The sequence below is a fragment of the Fusarium fujikuroi genome, chromosome FFUJ_chr06, assembly GCF_900079805.1.
Source record: "Fusarium fujikuroi IMI 58289 draft genome, chromosome FFUJ_chr06".
NCBI classification, from domain to species: Eukaryota; Fungi; Ascomycota; class Sordariomycetes; order Hypocreales; family Nectriaceae; genus Fusarium; species Fusarium fujikuroi.
In genome coordinates, this window is record NC_036627.1 from 2,305,939 (window position 1) to 2,324,686 (window position 18,748).

At 49.2% G+C, this 18,748-nt stretch overlaps 7 protein-coding genes; 2 read left to right on the forward strand and 5 right to left on the reverse strand.

The window, feature by feature from the left end:
* Nucleotides 1–86: 86 nt before the first annotated feature.
* FFUJ_06056 (related to DNA repair protein MMS21) lies at nucleotides 87–1,261 on the forward strand (the record flags this gene model as incomplete). XM_023579337.1 has 2 exons in its annotated part: nucleotides 87–1,010; nucleotides 1,061–1,261. The coding sequence occupies 2 exons, from the start codon at nucleotides 87–89 to the stop codon at nucleotides 1,259–1,261; spliced, it is 1,125 nt and encodes a 374-aa protein (XP_023432194.1).
* Nucleotides 1,262–1,729: 468 nt separating this feature from the next.
* On the reverse strand, nucleotides 1,730–3,817 carry FFUJ_06057 (related to carboxypeptidase; the record flags this gene model as incomplete). XM_023579338.1 has 2 exons in its annotated part: nucleotides 1,730–3,301; nucleotides 3,359–3,817. The coding sequence occupies 2 exons, from the start codon at nucleotides 3,815–3,817 to the stop codon at nucleotides 1,730–1,732; spliced, it is 2,031 nt and encodes a 676-aa protein (XP_023432195.1).
* Nucleotides 3,818–5,188: 1,371 nt separating this feature from the next.
* On the reverse strand, nucleotides 5,189–6,100 carry FFUJ_06058 (probable COQ3-enzyme of ubiquinone (coenzyme Q) biosynthesis; the record flags this gene model as incomplete). Its single annotated transcript, XM_023579341.1, has 1 exon — nucleotides 5,189–6,100. One exon carries the CDS (start codon nucleotides 6,098–6,100, stop codon nucleotides 5,189–5,191), a length of 912 nt encoding a protein of 303 aa, XP_023432196.1.
* A 1,064-nt stretch (nucleotides 6,101–7,164) lies between these two features.
* On the forward strand, nucleotides 7,165–7,928 carry FFUJ_06059 (probable RIB3-3,4-dihydroxy-2-butanone 4-phosphate synthase; the record flags this gene model as incomplete). XM_023579342.1 has 2 exons in its annotated part: nucleotides 7,165–7,225; nucleotides 7,282–7,928. The coding sequence occupies 2 exons, from the start codon at nucleotides 7,165–7,167 to the stop codon at nucleotides 7,926–7,928; spliced, it is 708 nt and encodes a 235-aa protein (XP_023432197.1).
* An 826-nt stretch (nucleotides 7,929–8,754) lies between these two features.
* Nucleotides 8,755–10,085, reverse strand: FFUJ_06060 (related to formamidopyrimidine-DNA glycosylase; the record flags this gene model as incomplete). XM_023579343.1 has 5 exons in its annotated part: nucleotides 8,755–9,629; nucleotides 9,686–9,735; nucleotides 9,788–9,822; nucleotides 9,872–10,011; nucleotides 10,067–10,085. The coding sequence occupies 5 exons, from the start codon at nucleotides 10,083–10,085 to the stop codon at nucleotides 8,755–8,757; spliced, it is 1,119 nt and encodes a 372-aa protein (XP_023432198.1).
* Nucleotides 10,086–12,302: 2,217 nt separating this feature from the next.
* On the reverse strand, nucleotides 12,303–13,230 carry FFUJ_06061 (uncharacterized protein; the record flags this gene model as incomplete). XM_023579344.1 has 3 exons in its annotated part: nucleotides 12,303–12,567; nucleotides 12,625–13,008; nucleotides 13,112–13,230. 3 exons carry the CDS (start codon nucleotides 13,228–13,230, stop codon nucleotides 12,303–12,305), a joined length of 768 nt encoding a protein of 255 aa, XP_023432199.1.
* Nucleotides 13,231–15,538: 2,308 nt separating this feature from the next.
* FFUJ_14921 (related to transcription factor Ask10p) lies at nucleotides 15,539–17,177 on the reverse strand (the record flags this gene model as incomplete). XM_023579345.1 has 3 exons in its annotated part: nucleotides 15,539–16,789; nucleotides 16,866–16,991; nucleotides 17,082–17,177. The coding sequence occupies 3 exons, from the start codon at nucleotides 17,175–17,177 to the stop codon at nucleotides 15,539–15,541; spliced, it is 1,473 nt and encodes a 490-aa protein (XP_023432836.1).
* Between the last annotated feature and the right edge of the window lie 1,571 nt (nucleotides 17,178–18,748).

An 18,748-nucleotide genomic window follows, 5' to 3' on the forward strand; every position in this document is an offset into this window, starting at 1 on the left:
AGCAGAGACTACACTCCACCAACTGCTCAAACATCAATGCCAACCCCAATTGATTGATTATACAATTGCCATATCAAGATCTCAACATGTCTCGGAGAGCCATCAACCGCACTGGTAATTCATCTACAGAGCTACCTGGGTACGAACCACCAGCATGTCCACTCACCGACACTGCTCGCCGCAAGCTGCACGACTTGTCAAACAGCCGCTCAACAGCCGCATATCAACAGCAGATCAACGAATCTGTCCGATTACTTGGCTTCAGTGTCAGTGATATACACGAGCGATTGCGCATGCAGCGCGAAGAGTTGTCCCGTCTAAAACTCCGGAGAGAGGAGAAGGGGACAGAGAAATCTGAGGACGAGCTACGCCTCGAAGCTCATCTCCCTGAATTGGAGGAGCGCATTAACACACTGACAGCGGCATCGGAACAGGCCATTCGTGATATGATCGATCGCAGAGCAGAATTGGAAGACGAAGATGCGATGTTCAGCGAGTTGCATGACACGGCCAGTGCAGAAGCTGCCCAACAAAGACAAGTGGACGCCCAACGAAGCGAGCAGGATGACGAGCAGGAGCCGCTGGGTGCAACAAGCCTACTCGATCTCTACAAAGAACTGCGCCAGAAGAAAGACACTGAATATACTAAAATGTCCGCCCACCAGCGTTATGCTCTCAATAACGACTACGCTGGCTTCAAAAAGCTGTGGCACGATGCTATGGCTGGCGATGAGGGGCCCCCACTGCCCGATGCCTCACGCTGGTTCACTGCTGATGGCGAGCCTATCATGACCGGTGACGTCAAGGGAGCAGGTGCCGGGGTAGGAGACGACGATGACGATATTGCTGTTGAGCGCGAGGTCAAGAGCATCAACTGCCCTTTGACATTACAACCCATGAAGGATCCTTACACCAACCGGAACTGCAAACATACATTCGAGAAGGCCGCTCTGCTCGAGTATCTACCCATGCGAGGAGAGTCTCAATGTCCACAAGCAGGATGCTCACAGGTCCGCTCACTCTCCATCATTCAAGTACTATTGACTAACTTGGTGTACAGAAATTCACGCGTGCGCGATTCGACCACGAGTTCTTCCAGGACCAAGCCATGGCGCGCCGTATCAAGCGTGTTCGTCTGGCACAGCAGCAGCAGGAAATGATGGATGAAGAAGACGAAGGCGACGGCGACGACGAACTTCGAGTTAGAGGCTCACAGGCTGTCCCCGGAAGGCCGCTCAAGAGGGAGAAGAGAGGAGAATGACCGCGGTTTTAGGTCACATTTGCGATTTTGTTCACTACGAAGACACGATAAAATGATACCCCACCAGTGTTAGACCTGATAGAAACCAATCTAGCAATTGAGAGCAGTCTTCAGATGCTGCACATAGGTATGTAATTCGAATGAAAATTAAAGAACAGAACGGCCCAAGAGAATCATAGGACTCGAAGACAAGAGCGCATTCAAGGATGTGCTATATTTTACTCTATAGATATTATATATACGACAATGTAGGGTATCTCGAGTCTTTCAGTACCCCCCTATACTATTTCGCTCAACGCGCCTTATTCAAATAAGAAGCATTCCAATGCGATGCTTTTCCAACCGGTGCTAATTACCATTACCCACAAAACGTTGGGGGATAACGCCATGATTTTTCTATAACAATGATCTCTGCTCGTGCTGCGCAGGTGCAACAAACAATACAGTGTTCCCTCAGACTTGGGGAGCTCATGCAACAGCCTGCAATACCAATATGCCAGCAATGGCAACCACTAGCCCTGAATTGGGCGGGTTCCATGCTGCAGCATCAGGTGTTTCGGTTGCTGTATATACACCGGTCATATCCGATGTTGAGCTGGGATCTGAAGTTGATGTTGTTGGTGTCTCCGTCGTTTCTGCTTGCAGCGGCCAATCTTCCTTCGAGGTATACAGTATGCCATTAACCACAATCCCTTTGTCATCCTTGACTAGTTCCTGGGCGCCCTCATCGCAACTGCCTTGGAAGTTCCGAACGTAGCACGTAGGATTCAGTTGCTTAGGAAGATCTTCAGTATGCGTCGCATTGGCATCGCCTGTGGTATTATACGTGGCGGTATCAATGTCCTTGCCAGTAGAAATCGAAGTGCCCAGGATGATACGAGCAAAAATCTGAAAGGCAGTCTCAGGCTGATAAGCAGGCACGGCGTGGCCTGCTTGGTAAACACGACTGAAGGACAGGTTGCCGAACTGACGAACAACACCACCAATGTACGACTCATTGACAATGATGGGTGCGTATCCAGCGTCAGGAAACCGAATGCTGTATTCACCGCCTGCTTCGCTGGCCAGGCTTTGCGAAACAGCTTCTCCACCAAGCCAATTGCATATATAGTCACGATCTCCGTATATCAGGGCGATCCGTACTCCTGAATTGAGGAGAGAAGCTAGACGGGCGATATTGCCGCCACGCGCCTGATCGCCCGTGGATTGGAACTCGAGATTGACATTTATGTTGGTCATTGTAAAGTTGATAGGAGAACCGATAGCTTGTCGCACAGCGTCTTGGTTGAGGTATTCCAAGAATGTCATAGGTGGAAAAGGGTCGGCTAGGGGCGCAGCAAGATCGTACCAGCCACGACCTGAACTAGAGTAGGCGTTTTGAATGTCATTGCAGCTACTTTGAGCCTCAAAGCAGATCTGATTGATAGATTCCTCGTTCCCCTCGCCCTCGGGATCACTGACTGATGCATCGGTGGCGCATTTCTGAAGAAGATCGCGACAGCCGCCTTCAGCAGAGAACTTGTCGAGATTGAACTTGGCGTCGCTATCAGATAAAGCTTTATAGCCATATGTATTGTCACTGGCAAATGTTGGATAGTAAGGTACTTGAATCTCCATGTCAACGCAACCATTGACGATGCCGAGAGAACTGAGATGAACGTCGATAGTTGAATTGCGTGGTAACTCCCCACTCTCTCGGCGAGCGTTTTGCTGTACAAAGGTTTCCGCGAAGATAGGGCCGTAGCGACCACCATAACTTTCGGCAAAGAGGTTAATGCCAAGTGAGCTGTTGCGAGAACGCGAGGCAGGCTGGTATTGTGGGAAGGTGGTCAAGAAGCCCTGGACCATATGCCAAACGGCCATGGCAGCGGTCTCAGTAGTATTGGCAGTAAAATTTCCATTGTTGGAACTGAAAGTGCCATTGCGAACGAGCCATTCTGGAAGCTCAGGGTAGGACACTGGAGGCTCAGTAACATTTTGACTGAGAAAGTTTATTGTGCCGTCGGTAGGCGTATCGTATGAAAAGCCGACTTGGTTGGGCTAGAAAAGTGCACATGAGCTCTTGTGAGTTGGCGAGGATACTCGAGGTTTACCTACCTGATCGATAAAGAGCATGTTAGAGGCTCGATCCCAGCCCCATTCTCGCACAAGCGTCTCATATTCATTTAAACCCTTTTCGACAACTTCACAAGGCCCGTTGCCGGTGAAGAAACCATAGAGTGAACTGGATCCTGGTCCTCCATTGAGCCAGATAGTGAGACTGTCAGTCCGCTCACGAGCCTCAACAAACCAAAAGAAGAGATTGGTTGGATAATCCCCGGGGACCGACACCCAACCTGTGTACTGCTTTTGTGAGTCGAATGCTGTAGAACAGACGCCTTCGGGAGTTTTATAAGAGACAGTCACATCCCGATTTGCTGGTGAACGAACGACTGTGAGGTTACGCGCCTTAGCATCAGAGCTAGGGATGAATTGTGCGAAGGATAGAGAGATCAAGGTAGAAACAACAAAAAACCGTATATAAAGAGGCGAATAAATGAGGCGATGAACCGCCATAGCGGCGGAGGAAGAGGTGAGGTTTCGTAGCAATGCAGCGACCAGGTATTTCAAGAGTGGTGAGAGGGTACGGTAGGAGTCGTCGTCATCCAACAAGTAATCAAACCCATAGCAAGACAATAACTAAAGGGCGAGACAAGTCAAGTCAAGCAAGACACCAACGAGCGATTGATTGAGACAAGAGATGCCGAGACAAAAACAAAACAAAACAAAAAGACGGGCTGATTTGGAAATAAACGACTGATAGACAATGAAATAGAAACACTGGGATAGTTGTCAACGAACGACAGTCATTATTAGAAATGGGACCTTGAATTTGATGTAGGTAGTAGCTAGGAGAAAGAGGAAAAGACCGATCAATCCAGGAGGAGCTCAGGTCAAGTGGGTTCCATTCTGACGGGAGTGGAGGAACCGTTGCAGCTGCAGTTACGGGGCAGCCACTGACTCCTCGTTTCTGCCCTAGCTAAGTACCTACTAACCTAGGTACTGCCATGAACCAGGTCTTGCACTGTATTGGAGGTTGATCATAGGGCGTTTTGGACTCTGTCAGCCCTCTCAATTAGCGGAGTCTACCCTGGCGCTCTCGGCTAAGGCATTGGATCTTAGTGGGCGGGGTTGTCTCGGGTGGCTGTATGTACGTACAGTACCGTACCTCGTAATTGTCCGGTCAAGGATATCAAAACATGTGAAGAAGACCTTCTGATGGATGTCTTTTAGATTCGATTCGCTGTTGCTCGGAACAAAATCACCAAATAGATACCCGATGTTCAACGAGAGGTACTGTTTGTTCTGTACGAGTTGATGTGCAACGCGAAAACCTGTTACGCCAAGGATCATATACCCAGTAAGCTGTAAATCCTTATTAGTGGTAGGGTGATCCAGGAGCATGGAGCTGTATCAGCTCGCACAGCCGCAATATGCCTTGAGATGTTACTGGTTCGGTGGTGCACATTCCGACATTAGAAACTCCTAGTTCTGACTGACTATGGAGTACCTAGGTATGCAAACGACAACAACTCCCCAGCCTTACAGCAAGTACGCTCTTTTCTACAATAGGTAAGCTGAGCGAAGAGAATAGTCTCGCCAACCAAAATATCCAGTGGTAGACTCTAGTAGGACCAAGTTTATTCCTCCCATAACGCATGCCCTGTTACAGGAGCTTTACGGATCCTCCTTAGAATCATGCCAATTCGATAGTTAACAAATCCCCGATCGGATTATACTTTACATAGTAAGAGCCTTTCAGCTGGCGAACTACTTAATCATCCCACACTATATTACAGTTGACTGTTATTTGATCATTTGCGACCTCTCAACTTTTGTGTAACCGTATAGCACATGAATCATACACATCTGAACCAGGCCTACCTATCAGGCTTCGGATTTACGCACAGCAAAGAAGTAGTTGCCTACCTTTTCACTGCCGTCGACCTGCTTCCAGCCGAGCCCAGGGACATATATTACACCCTGCACCATGGGGTGACTCCAGCCTCGACCGGCGAGGAAAGTTCGCAACTCCTCTTCGTTGAGATACTTGTTCCAGTCGTGTGTACCCTTGGGAACAATACCTAGAACGTCCTCGGCCATGAAGTTGGTGGTAAACCAACTCATCCACGTTCGCGCGATGGTGCTCATAACAAGCCACCCCCCAGGTTTGACAAAGGGGCGCACTTTTTCCAGGAATGCGCCTGGAGCATCGATATGCTCGATAACCTCGAACAACGAGACCACATCGTAGGCCTCTTGTGGTGTCGCAGGAATAGGAAGATTTTCTATTGACGTTTGCCGATATTCGAGCTTGAAGCGGAGACCAGGATCTTTGCGAGCGTGTGAACGTGCTACAGCGAGTACTTCAGGGGTGGGATCGATAGCAGTGACATGCCTGGTAGTCGGTAAACGAGCTGCACTTTCGGCAAAGATACCACCGCCGCAGCCAATATCAAGGAATGTCAGGTCTCGAGTAGGAGAATCGGGGTCGGTGCGGTGACAAGTGCGGATGAAGTCATGACGTAAAGGATTCATGAGATGAAGTAGCCGGGAGGAGCCATGAGGATCCCACCAGTCGGCGGCGAGCGCATTGAAGTGTGAGACCTCATCGGGGTTGACAGATGAGAAATTCTGCGACGAGTTGGACGAGGACGTGGAGTGCCATCGAGGTGTTGGTAATGTCGTAATAGAGACTGCGATGGTATGGCTCGCCGGCAATGGGAGGGCGAAAGGCCGCCGACTTGATCGGGCGAGGTTGCGGAAGAGGGCACCCGCCGGCCGGGACGGAGCCGGCATATTTGGAGGCTCGGAGGTGAAGTGAGAGTGGTCACGGTTTGGTTGGTAGGTGGTAATGGAATGGGTAAGGTGTGGATGATGCGAGGATCGATGAGCCGATGACAAAGCTGCAAGCCAAGCAAGATAAGATAGTCTCGATGGACCCTGGAAAAAAAGTCAACGATGACAAGATTCAATTCGATTGCAGGGTGCACTCGGACGGTTCCGCCATCGGTTCCACTACTGCAGTATCAAAGTCCAAGAATTTCTGTCGTCTTTCGCTGACTGATGCTTCGCAATTCCTTAGTCCAACAACGTCTTCAACAAAGCTGACATAATGAGGGAGTCAGAACTGACCAATCACAATCAGAAGAATACGACCCGAACTGCCCGATCAAGTAAAGACCCCTTTCAAATCACCAATGCATTGACATGTGAGCCCATCAGTGTCGACGATGCACCGCGGGTTCACAACCAATGGCTCCGAAGGTAAAGTAACTCGGTATTCGAGTAGGTCCTCATGGGATTTGGGCTTACCTAGACCGGATAAGCCGGGCTCGATCGTAAGGAAGCGAGCGGGAAATTCACCGCGCGGCTGTGATTAAGACCGGACTGCGGAGCGGGGCTTGGCTTGCTTTGGAGAAAAAGGTTCTGTCTGAATCATGCGATGCGAGATTCAAATGCCGTATCCGAGCATATTTGATAGTTGCAGTTCGCTCTCCATCACCTGAATCATTACTCACTCACTCACTCAATCAATCAATCAAATCAATTATTTGCTTACTCAAACTCTACTTGGTGCTTAACAATCACCTAATCGGCTTCCATATCAACGCCCCCAGTAAAAAAAAAAGCAGTTTCCGTTCCCCTCCTTGACCCTTCATCAACCCCCGCGTGCCGCTGCCCGCTTCCGTCTCCGCCTCCGAACCCGCTCTCCTCGTGCGTCCCGTCGCAACCGTCGCATTCACAGTCAGAAGCCGAGGTCGAGAAGCCAAGCATCCTCTTTGGAAATCCAATTGTTGCTCAACACTCAATACCTTGCACTGTTCAATTCCTCTACCATTATTCCCTATTACACCTCCAAGATGCCCGCAACAATTCCCCAGAACAAGTTTGACTCAATCCCCGAGTCGATCGAGGCTTTCCGTACGTGGTTTCTGTCCCTGCCTCATGTGTCACTATGCTAACATTGATTGTGGCAGGAAATGGAGAATTCCTCGTCGTGCTCGATGACCCTTCACGAGAAAACGAAGCCGACTTGATCATTGCTGCTGAAGATGTTACAACCGAGAAGATGGGTTTCCTCATCCACCACTCCTCCGGCTACGTCTGCGCTCCTCTCTCCCCCGCTATCACTACCTCTCTCGACCTCCCTCAGATGGTCCCCAACAACCAGGACCTTCGAGGCACCGCCTACACCATCTCAGTTGACTCAGCCGACCCCTCCGTCTCAACCGGAATCAGTGCTCGTGACCGCGCTCTAGCCTGCCGCACGCTCGCCGACCCCAACGCACGCCCTGATAGCTTCCGCCGTCCAGGCCATGTCCTTCCTCTGCGATCCCGCCCTGGTGGTGTCAGACAGCGACCGGGTCATACCGAGGCTGCTGTTGACTTCTGCCGACTAGCTGGCAAGGCCCATGCCGCGGTTATTTGCGAAATCGTTGACGTGGGCGAGGAAACCCCTGGCCAGGCCCTTCGTCATAACCACGGCATGTTGAGGGGCGAGGATTGTATCACTTTCGCCCGAAAGTGGGGTTTGAAGGTCTGCACCATTGCTGATTTGGTCGCCTACATCGAGAAGACTGAGGGAAAGATCGAGGCCAATGGCGCTGAGTCCAATGGCAACTAAACCGGAATTATCATAGGAAATGGTTATTAGGAGAATTTGTTGGGAATGTGGCGGGCGAGTGGCTGGTTGTTCTACTTGATTCATGTTCACAAATATCCACAGGGCGGTTGATGGTTGACGATACCACCTTCAGTTGGTTCCTGTATTCTTGCATCTGTTTCTGGATTCCTAGGGGGTATTTTGGCATAGACTGGGTTTCATGGCGTCCCGAAAAGTGGCGGTTGAAAAGACAACGAAAAAGATATCCCTCCTCTCACCCATGCTTGTTCCTGGCTTGTAAGCTGGCGTTGTTAACTACTAGGTAATTTGTGGCAGCTTCAGGTCCAGGTTATATCTGAGTTTTGTCATTAGTTTATGCAGTTCCAGTTCGTGTTAATGGAATCTCATGCTCCTTAGAGTTTGGGTGGCTCGGTCGACTCTCCTATATCTACTCTGCGCCAGGCCACATCTTTGTAAGACTTCATGTGGTGTGAAAGTAAGCGTGATGAGACTTAACGCGATTGAACTTGCGATGGGCATTTACTTGGAATGAAATGATACCTGGTTATCTCAAGTTAGGTACACAACTAACCAAGTGTGAGAAAGGAGAACCCAACGCAAACAGACACTTAAGAACTCCGCGCTCTTATAATATTTTGGAATTGGTCCTGGACTGGATACAATTTTTCTCAAGGAGCAAACAACCCATGGCGGGCAGCAACCAAGATACGCACTACAAGAACACAAAGTTTTCAATGACCCAACTCCTACACAAAACCAGGGCAGACCAGCTCGACCATTTAGCTACTCATCCTTTGCATTCTTAAAGCCAAGATTAGGTAGGCATCTACTTCATGAGGCGGGTGGATCTTCGTCGTCCAAGATCTGGCAGGGTTCCCTCGGCAGCCTCTTCTGTCTTTACAGCGTCTCCATTCGTCTCCTTCTTGGTAGCCTTTGTGCGCTTCTTCTTTGGAGGCTGAACGTTTTCTTCGGCTGCCTCTGGTGACTTCTTCCTTGACTTCTTGGGAGTTTTAATTTCGGCCTTTTCTTCGAGAGGCTCCTCTTTGATGCCGGGAGCTGTATTTCCTGTCTTCTTCTGTACACCGGGCGCATAACAACTTGTCCGTCCGCCAACTGTAATGAAAGCCAGCTTTTCGCCATTTGGTAGCTTGGTCGCTGCACCCTTTGCGCCCTTGCCCCATCTGTAGTTGAAGAGCCAGTGTTCGGGGAATTCGTCTGAGTCTCCCAGTTTATCGACGGCTGTTTGACACACATAGCGGATCATTTCATAGAGGGTGGCGATTTGAGCATCGTTGAATTCGTTGCAATATTGCTCAGGGTGAAGTTTAGCTTGGTACAGTGTTTCGTCGGCCACCCAATTACCAATTCCGCTGATCATCGCTTGGTCTAACAAGAGGGCCTTGATAGGGACATGGCGGGCTCGCATCTTGGAGCGCAAGTAATCCTCGGTGAAACGATCAAGGTCGACAACTGGATCCGGTCCGTTCTCTACCAGAGGCGAATGCTTCCTTATCTGGTCCCCGGGACAGTCGACAAGTCGCACCCGACCAAACCTACGCGCGTCCGTGAAGGCTACTTCTGAACCCTCGGTCTTGAACTGGAACTTCCAGAACTTGGGCGGCCATTGATCATGCTCGCCCTCCTTCATCTTCTTATAGTAGTTGGTATATGCTGTCTGTTCATCCTTGATGTGCATCCAACCTGTCCCTCTGTTTAGTATTGTTTCGTTATTTTCGTTTCTTGCGAGGCTTGGTTACCTGTCATTCCAAAGTGCATTACTAGATGCGGAGGTTTGTCGAGGGTTATCCTATTGTTGGTAAATTGGGTTGGTCCTGGAATAACACTGTAAGTTGGCTCACCAGAAGTATTTCCCCTGGCTTCCTGCAGAAACAATCTATAATGTTGAGCATGATGAACGCGAGTAGTAGCAGGCAATTGCTAACCTTCTTCCCCTTCAAAGCAGTTTCTACTTCCTCACCACTTGTACCAACTTTGCCAAACACATTCTTGTCATCTATTGCAGAAGCGGATACGATGTGTTTCCCTACTACATGAAGGCGTAGGAAATGGACGATACGGGCAACTGTTTCAGGCTCAGCATTGGGATCTTCATCTCGGAACTCAAATCTCAAACGGACCTTCTGCGATCTCAGGCATCTTTCTATACGATAAAAGGTTGATATATTGTGTCTACGGGCGGTATGAAGGAAGTGATAGCGTCACAGACTCGATTTCGCGAAAGGCGCGTGAGCATGAACGCGATATCACGTGATGGCAATCGAGGATCAGGGTCGGTCCTCAATTGGTTCACCAGCCTCCCTAGATTTCAAAGCACAATTGTTGTTACTCCACAAGAGTCCTTGCATTTCGAGAGCTGCAATCTTAAACCCAGTCAAAAAGATCCATATTTCACTGAGTTTTCTTGATGTGGACCGTTTCTTAATCGACGTTCGTCGCCGAACATTATACTTCTGCTTTGCTAGGGAGATGCGGCGGCGGAAGAATAAGGGCCCGTGCTCCCCACATTGCAACTTTTGTCCGAGCTTTTTCTCTACAAAAACTTTCGCTCCTCCAAGCTTCTTCAGTTTTTCTCAACAACACAAAAACAAACAATCATTCAAGCTGAGGTATGTTCTAGATGGCGCAATATCTTGCGCGGCTACTTCTTTCTTCCTGATGACACCTTACACCGCAAACTAGAGTCTTTGACCTAAATGGAATGAAACCTCTTTTTTTTACACGTCAGTCTGAAAAGACTTCGATTTCGCTTTCGCTTTTGCACTTTGCAATTTCTGAACATGCGCTGACCTTTGAATAGCTCTTTCATCACCAAGCGGTGGATCATTGCGAGAATGCTCAAGTTTTCCCCTACGTCCGATATGGGCTGAAATGGTACGTTCATCTACAGCGTCTCCCGTCGCATCCTACACCATCTCTCGTGATGATCATTTCTTTTACAATATACGCTGGAAATTACCGGCTGAGTTCTTCTTTGACGATATAAAATGGCTATTTCTGATTGAGACTCCTCCTGCACACTTGTTGTCATGCATGTAGTAGCTTGCGCTGACCTGAAAAAAGACTTGACTAGCAAGGTATGCGATATCTCATCTCGACCCGCACCCGACCTTTCATGATGAAGCGGCACTGGGCTCCGAATCATACCACATGAGCAAGAAAAGCCACTTTGCGGCAGGCCTAGAAAACCTCGCCCACTGACTCGTCACCATCTACCTTCACTTGCTGGATGTTTTCGGGCCATTGAGGCTAACCTACCTCAAGTGCTAGTAACCTTGCCATTCAATCTTAACATTCAGATTTCTCTGGTTTTCTCAAACCGTAAGTAAACTTTCACACATTTCAGCAGCATCCTCGCTTCCTGATGAACCCTTTAGATGACGAGTCTTATACGAGTTTTCGATGCAGACACAATCTTACTTTACCATTCATGCATTTCCTGACACGCGATTCTTTTGCAAATTTGCTCGCAAGCACTAGGCGACTTGTGCTAACCAATTCTCAGATAATCAAGACGTGAGTAGCCGACTGGCCCCTGCATTCGCATTTCACATCATCTCTATGATGATCCAAAATGAAAACGACAAGCATATGTCCGAGCTCACGCTACGACGACAATTCATTTATCCCCTGATCGAGATGCTTCACGACACGTCAATGCAGTCTTTTCAGCGATAGCGACTGACATTTCGAAAGCATACTCAACTTTTCTCCTCACTTCGCTGTGGGCTTGACTACAGCATCAGGTTAGTTTTCTCTTGTCTTCTGTTTCCTCAGTCGCTCTTCAATGATGTTACAATATCACGACGGTCAACGTAGCCATATTGCTTTGACGATGACGCCTGTGACAAGGCACCTTACCCTGAATTTCGTATTGCATTCCTCTTTTGATGTTTATCAACGCATTTCTGGACAAGTCGCTAACATGACTTCCAAGGTTTACAGTCAATGCATTTTCAAAGAGTGCTGTCGTAGATGGTGTGGCTAGTTGCCTCGCCGCACCTTGGATGACCAACTTGTCAAGCGACAAGCTGTAGCATGCCTTGTCTCGTACCCTATCCCAAGGATGGAGGCCAGCTTGCTCCCTTCACGCCTTATCACGAAGTAAGAATGAAATCAATGAAGCCAATTGAGAATACCGGTAAGTGGAAACAAGCTAGAATAATATCCATGATAGGATAACGTATATATTTAATATGAGACACTTCAAGATGACCTGTTTGTCCCAGCTGCTGAACCAACGTTTCTGAAAGGAGTGTGACCCAACGATGTTCCCCTCTATCCTTGAACGTGTCCCGTCCCCAGAAAGATCGTGTTAGTCGAATTCGTCCTTACTGTCTGTCATCTACACATGTTCTACCCCTGTGCTACGCCGTGATAGCCAACCATGTGGTGAAGTAGATCCCCTGGGTTTGGTCTGCCCACAGACAAGTCTGGAGCTCGCAAGCCCGACCGGAGTCCAGCGTCACGAGGGTACAGCGGCTGGTCAGGTACATACCGCGGGACCATACTCTCAAAGTGTGGTCGGTCAAAGGACTGGGGAGGACTGTTGAGATACGATGACGAGCCTCGGGGCACTGGCCAGCTCGAAGCCTCATTATAAGACTGGATTGGCATGATTCTGCACACGCCATGTCAGTGATTTGGTTCAGGGCACTAGGCGGAGGGATATACGCACGATGGCAACATGGCTTGAGCGGTCTGGGAACCGCGAAGCGAGTCTATATCCAGGCCCTCCCACAGCGGTGCTCGGGGAGCATCAATCTTTGCCTGCGCATCGTCTTGAGACCGCATCTGGTCCTGGAAAAAGCTTGGGTAGAGGATGGGCTGCTTCAGCACAGGTAGAGGTTTCTGCTCTGATGAGCGTCGGCTTACAGAGCTGGAGCCTGAGGAAGAAGTCGGCGAGCTTGCATCTTCTTGCTTTATGATGACGTCTGCAAGAGACTGTGATGGGGAGAGAGACAGACCGTTGTTTACGGATCGGCGACGGCGCTCTTCTCGTTTCTTGCAAGTATACTTGCCTACTCCCCAGATATCAAAATGCTGTCGATATGAGCGGATTCTGTGACGGATGGCAGTCAGCAAGACAGTCAAGATCTTACAGCGTTTCGTATGTTCAAGACCAGCACGAGCTGTGCCTCAGGGGAAAGAGGGAGTAAACTCACGAAGCGTCAAAGTTGTACTTCAACTTCATAATGGCGCGGACATCCTTGAGTGTTCTACCGTCCTTAATGTACAACTTGGTGATAGTCCCTTGGTATTCGTTCCACGGCTTGGCCATCATTTTGGCTGCGAATTGGATTGTTTTGGTGCTTTTTTGATGGGTGTTGGTTGAAGTGATGGGTTTGGCCTTTGGATTGCCAAGTGTTGTTTGTGTCCGATGTCTCTTGCTCCTAGCCCGGGACAATGAAGGCTTTGGCAGCAGGAACAGGGTTGACGAGCATCGAGGTATACAAATCAGTGGCACACGAGTCTTCCCTTATTGGTAAGTAAATTGGGTCTTTGTGATGCTGCTGTAGGTTAGAGGTTCTGAGGATGGTTGAAGCTGAGGGTAACGGGAAGTTCTGTATAACCTTCCCAGGATATGGGGACGCAATGGAAACGAAACTAATGGAGGAGGACAAGAAAGGCCATTGAATAGGGGGGAGCCAATCCAATCTACAGGTCTTCTATCATCTTTTTTAGTTGCTTGTCAGAGCCTGATTAGGTACTTGTGTTGCAGTACTCTTTTCACAGCAAGTCTGTCAGAGCCCGCACAATGAAGAGGCGTTTAAGGCGTCCGCGCGAGGCAGACACTTGGTGATGAATAAAAACTATGTGAAAGCGGTTGAACTCGCAATTCCTGTTGGTGTATAAAGCAGGGCGGACTTGTGCAAGTCCTTTTTCAACTGTGCCTTGTATAGGTAGGTAGGTAAGCTCATAATGGACGGTCTTTGTATTTGGATGACGAGACCAGGAGATAACGAATGAATGTACTTGACACTTGTGCTACACTTGTTCTGAAACGACTGCATCCTTGGATTTGCCCGATGAGAGAGCAGGAGAGGGAGGGAGTTGGAAGAGGGTGTGAGGAATTAGGCAGATAGTTCGTCCTTCAGCCTCATTCATCTGTGTTATTCCGCCCGCCTACACACCCAACCCACACACAGTTGTGATGGACTATCAACTTCTTGATGACTCAACTGTTTAAAAAAGGAAGAAGAAAAAAAAGAGAAAAAGAAATAGACCAAGTCATGCATATCTTGTAATATCCAATGCTTACAGGAACCATGCCCTTGAATGACAACTCATATACAAGTACGTACTAGTCATCAAACTGCGTCTTATATTCACTTCCCTGAGCCTTAAAGCTATAGCTCCAATCCCTGCATCAGATCGATCGCCTCGGCTGCCCACCCTTCTTCTTCTTCTTCATCTTCGTCTCGGAGCTTCGAGGCATCCAAGCGCGTGGCTTCCAGAACTCGCCCTGTTTAGTCTGTACAACCAACCAAATGGCTTTATACCCAGCCTCGGATAGCCGAAACGATTGGCAACCAAGACATGAAAGGTGTAACATACCCAGCGGAAGGACAAGACTAGACTGCTCTCTCTCTCTTTGTCTCTCTCTCTCTCTCTGTGTGTGTGTGTGTACATATGATGTTGTGCATCGTTCGCCTCATTTCTGTCATCGATCGGTCTCTTATATCAGTACATACCGTACATCCTCGCGTCAGTTGCACTTGTTCTACCTTGTCGTCGTCACGTAGTTTCTCACAGCCACTGGTTCGCATCTCCACGATAATGCACTGATATCGTCGCGTTCTGTGATGATACTGCCAAGAATACACTTTGTCAGCCATGCTTACTCTCGCACAGAGGAACATGCATACCCATTCAGCTGGGCTTCTGCGAGATGGCATATACACAAGCCGTGCCTTGTGATTGGTAATGTACGGTGACATCTGCCGCATCTGAATCACGGCATCACAGTCAAGGTTAGTCTTTTCAATCCCATTAACACATATGAGCGCAGTACAATACCGTCCAGGTGACGAGGAATGGGAAACACAGCTGACCACGTCCTTAGGCCCTAAGGGACGGTACCTTGGGTAGATTATGATTATCACATTGATCACTGCAAAGACAAAGTGTAGAAATGAAACTGTATAATATGATTCGAATACAGGCTTAGTAGGTAGGTATAGAGGCATAAGCCAACTTGATAACGACTCACAACACACAACACACAACACACAACACACAACACACATCCGCATTAATTTCTTCCTTCCGCAATCCAAGCCACCGATAATAATCAAGGCAGCAAGGACAGATTCCAGATATCAAAATCATTAGAGTCTGGACTTGCTCTTTTCAACCATCTTCGTCGCAAACTACCAAAAGCCACGTCAACGGCATCCTCACCAAACGATACAACGTCCTTGCCGCTGCCAGCCTCACTTTGAACCACAGTCAAATCAAGAGACGAAAAAAACAGTTGTTGCCTGTGTATGCAGGACTGGGTATAGAGAAACTCCGCCCATTAAAATCTATTGTGCAGGGCCTCCGACGCAATGTCTGTCACCCTTCGTCCGCCTCATTCAGGCCTCTCTCTAGATTGCCGTCTCCTTCTTTTCAGCTGCCGCTGGAGCGGCTACAGGAGCCGGTGCAGCAGCGGCAGCAGGAGCCTCGCCGCCAACAATACCAGCCTCTTGAGCGCCGTGCTCAGTAGCAGGAGTCACAGGAGTAACGGGAGACTGGACCTTTGCGTCAATGGGGTCAGCCGTGACCTGAGGGTTGGGCGATGTGGGCGTAGATCCAGCAGGGCTGGAGCCGGTGCTCAAAGGAGCTGTACTCTTTCCACATTCTGCGAGAACCTGGAACCATTTCTGAGCATCGGCAGCTGTGTGCGCCTTGAAGTTGAGCTCGGTTGATCCGGTGAGCTTGCTGCTCATGGTCTTGGACTTGTCCTTGCCCTTGACGCTGAACTTCTCGCCCTGGACAGTGCCAATGACGGCGTCAGGGAGGTAGATGGAAAGCTCCGGCTTAGGGTCCTGGCGGTTGTTATCCGAATCCTTGAACTCATGGAGGAACTTGGAGGGCGTGACCACGTAGTAACCTGTCGAGTAGCCCCAAGATAGCTTGTTGCGCGACTTGCGCTCCAGGGAACCCTCGATCAGAGCCTTGGTCGCAACGTGATCCATGTTGGGGAACTGGATCGCGTCAACAGAGCGAGCGGGCTCGTTGGGGTCGACGAGGCGGTCGGCGCTGCGGGCCTTGAAGGCATTCCACTCAAAGTCAGGGGTGACACGTTGGATGACCGAGAGCTGGTCGTTATACAGAGCGCGTGTCTTGTCAGCTTGGCCACCCGCAAGCTGTGTGAAGGCCTCCATGGCCTGCTGGACAACCTCAATGATGTGGGCCTCGAAGCTCTGGAAGTTGTTCTGGACGGCAATCAGGTCATTTCGGTGGTTGTTCTCGGCAATGACCTGACTGTTCAGACGGTGCAGGACACCGCGGTAGACGACATAAGGGTCGTCGTGGCTGTTGAGATGGCCACCAGCAGAGTCGAAAGAAGCCGCATGTTGCCCAAGCAGCTCTATCTGCTTCTGGGTGGTGTTGCGAGCCTTGTCAACCTCCTTTGCGCCCTTCTCAGCGCCGTGGGCGAGCTCCTTGGCCTTGTGCTTGATCTCCTTATGCAAGCGTTCGAGGACGGGGAGGACAGAGCCCTTGATGCTCTTTTCGGTTTCGATGTTGGTGTTGATGAGTGACTGCGTGTTGGAGCGCATGTTCTCGAAGAATCCTGCAACGCCACCCAGGCTCTGGTCGAAGTGGTGGCCCTCTTTGAGGGGGTTGTTGATGGCCTGTTTTGCCTCGAGTTAGTGACCAAGGTCTACTGAAGTGATGGGAAGTTAGATATTGGAATTGAATTAAGCTCACCTTGAGCGCCCGCTCATATTCTTTGGCGTGGTGGCCGTGGATCTTCTCCATGGCCTTCATATACTCCTCTATGTAGCCAACGGCATGTTTCCATGCCTGGAGTCGCTCAGCGAGCAAACCGGCAGTCTATTGACAAAGAGGTCAGCTCAGATCTCTTCCAAAATTGCGCGCTCGTTCTGTAGCGCATGTTGTACATGGAGACCTCAGGTGACATACGCTTGAGGGATCAACTTCGGGAATGGCATCTTCGCTGACGGTGCTAAAGCCAGTAGTAGCCCTCGAGGGCAGATCGGTTGTTGTAGGTGAAGCCATGTTGGGTGATGAGATATTAAGAGTTTTGTTATAGCTGGGGGTATCCAAAGGGGCCGATGGACGATGTGTAGGATTATATGGGTTATGGATATGGATTTGAGTTGGAGAGCTGAGATTAGATTTCACTGTCCAAGCTTGGCAGACAGGGAGGGAGGGAGGAGCCAAGGAGGGGAAGGGTATCACAGTCAAGGGTTATGAGCTTCTTTTCTGATGCTCTCTGCAGGGGTCGAAATGGGAGAAGATCACGGGGTTATTTATTTGTATGGAATACGGAGTAGAAAGAGGTTGAATACTAATCAGTTCCTGGTTTTCTTGGCGGGAGACAATCAACTAAAAGTTAGATCATCAGGCTAATGTTGACGTCGTGGATAAATAATGCGCTGTACAGTATGTACAACTTGGAGATGATCGCCAGGAGAGCTCATATGACGTCGAGATTCAGGCCAGTCGCTTAGTTGGGAGGGAGGGGGTTGTTGAGACAAGCCATGAAGAGCTGAAGGCCAAGCGCTAATAAAAGAGGCCAACCAACAGAAGGTAGGCAGGTAGAATATAGGTAGGTGGTCTACCGTGCTAAGTCGGTGAGAATAGGCACGACCGAAATGTATTTTAGTACGAGTTAGCCCCTTCGATATCCTGTTTTAAAGAGCTCAAATATTAGAATGCCAATTTGAAGTCTCAAATGTATGTCCTCTTGGTGTACTCCGTAGCGTAAGGTAGCTGAGTCCTTCAAGTGGTACATGCTACAACAGATCATGCAATACTTACACTCTGTATACCCTCAAAAGTCCCAGTTTCAGCTATCCAAGGATCACCACCAGCACTACCGTAGCAGATGCTCATTCTCCTCTTCTTCAAGCTGATCACTCTATGTATATCAAATCTCCGACAATCCAATCACTAGCGGCAAGTCAATCTATCCCTTGAGCCCCCACAGTCACAGTAGGTCGAGATTATCATGAACACCAAGTTGAACCATCACCAGACCCTCGTTGATATCTCAGGTTATGACGTCAATCGCCCTTCAACTACCGCAAACTCTGGACGCGGTCCCTTGAGCTTGTGTCGCACCGACACCACGACTAGCACAAGCTTGGTATAGATGCAACGAATCGTGTGTCCATCTCAATGCTTGGCCTCGGCTCCCTCTCTCGAGATATCAATATCTTGTTCATAATACTGCTACTATTTGTCTTTCCTGGAAACCAACTCTATCAAGTACGAAATAGAATCTCCTATAGGCACAAATTGTCCTCAGCAAGTCCCCATCACCAAAACTCCCTCTTCTTCACCAAACCCATATAAGTTCTTCCAATCCCTCTCGATACAGTTGCGCCAATACACCACCACCATCGCCGGTAGATCGAGCTAATCATACGCACTAAACAGTCCAACAAGCTTTTGCTCGGATGTCACCGAGTACCGAAGAATTTCGTTCACTCGCCACCAAGTCGCAAGCGCCCCCTATGTCATTGTCGACAAATAGTATCCATTCACCATCTCAAGATATCAGTTTCTGCAATTCCATATCAAACTTCATGGTAAGGGATTCACTGGTCATAAGCCAGTCTGAA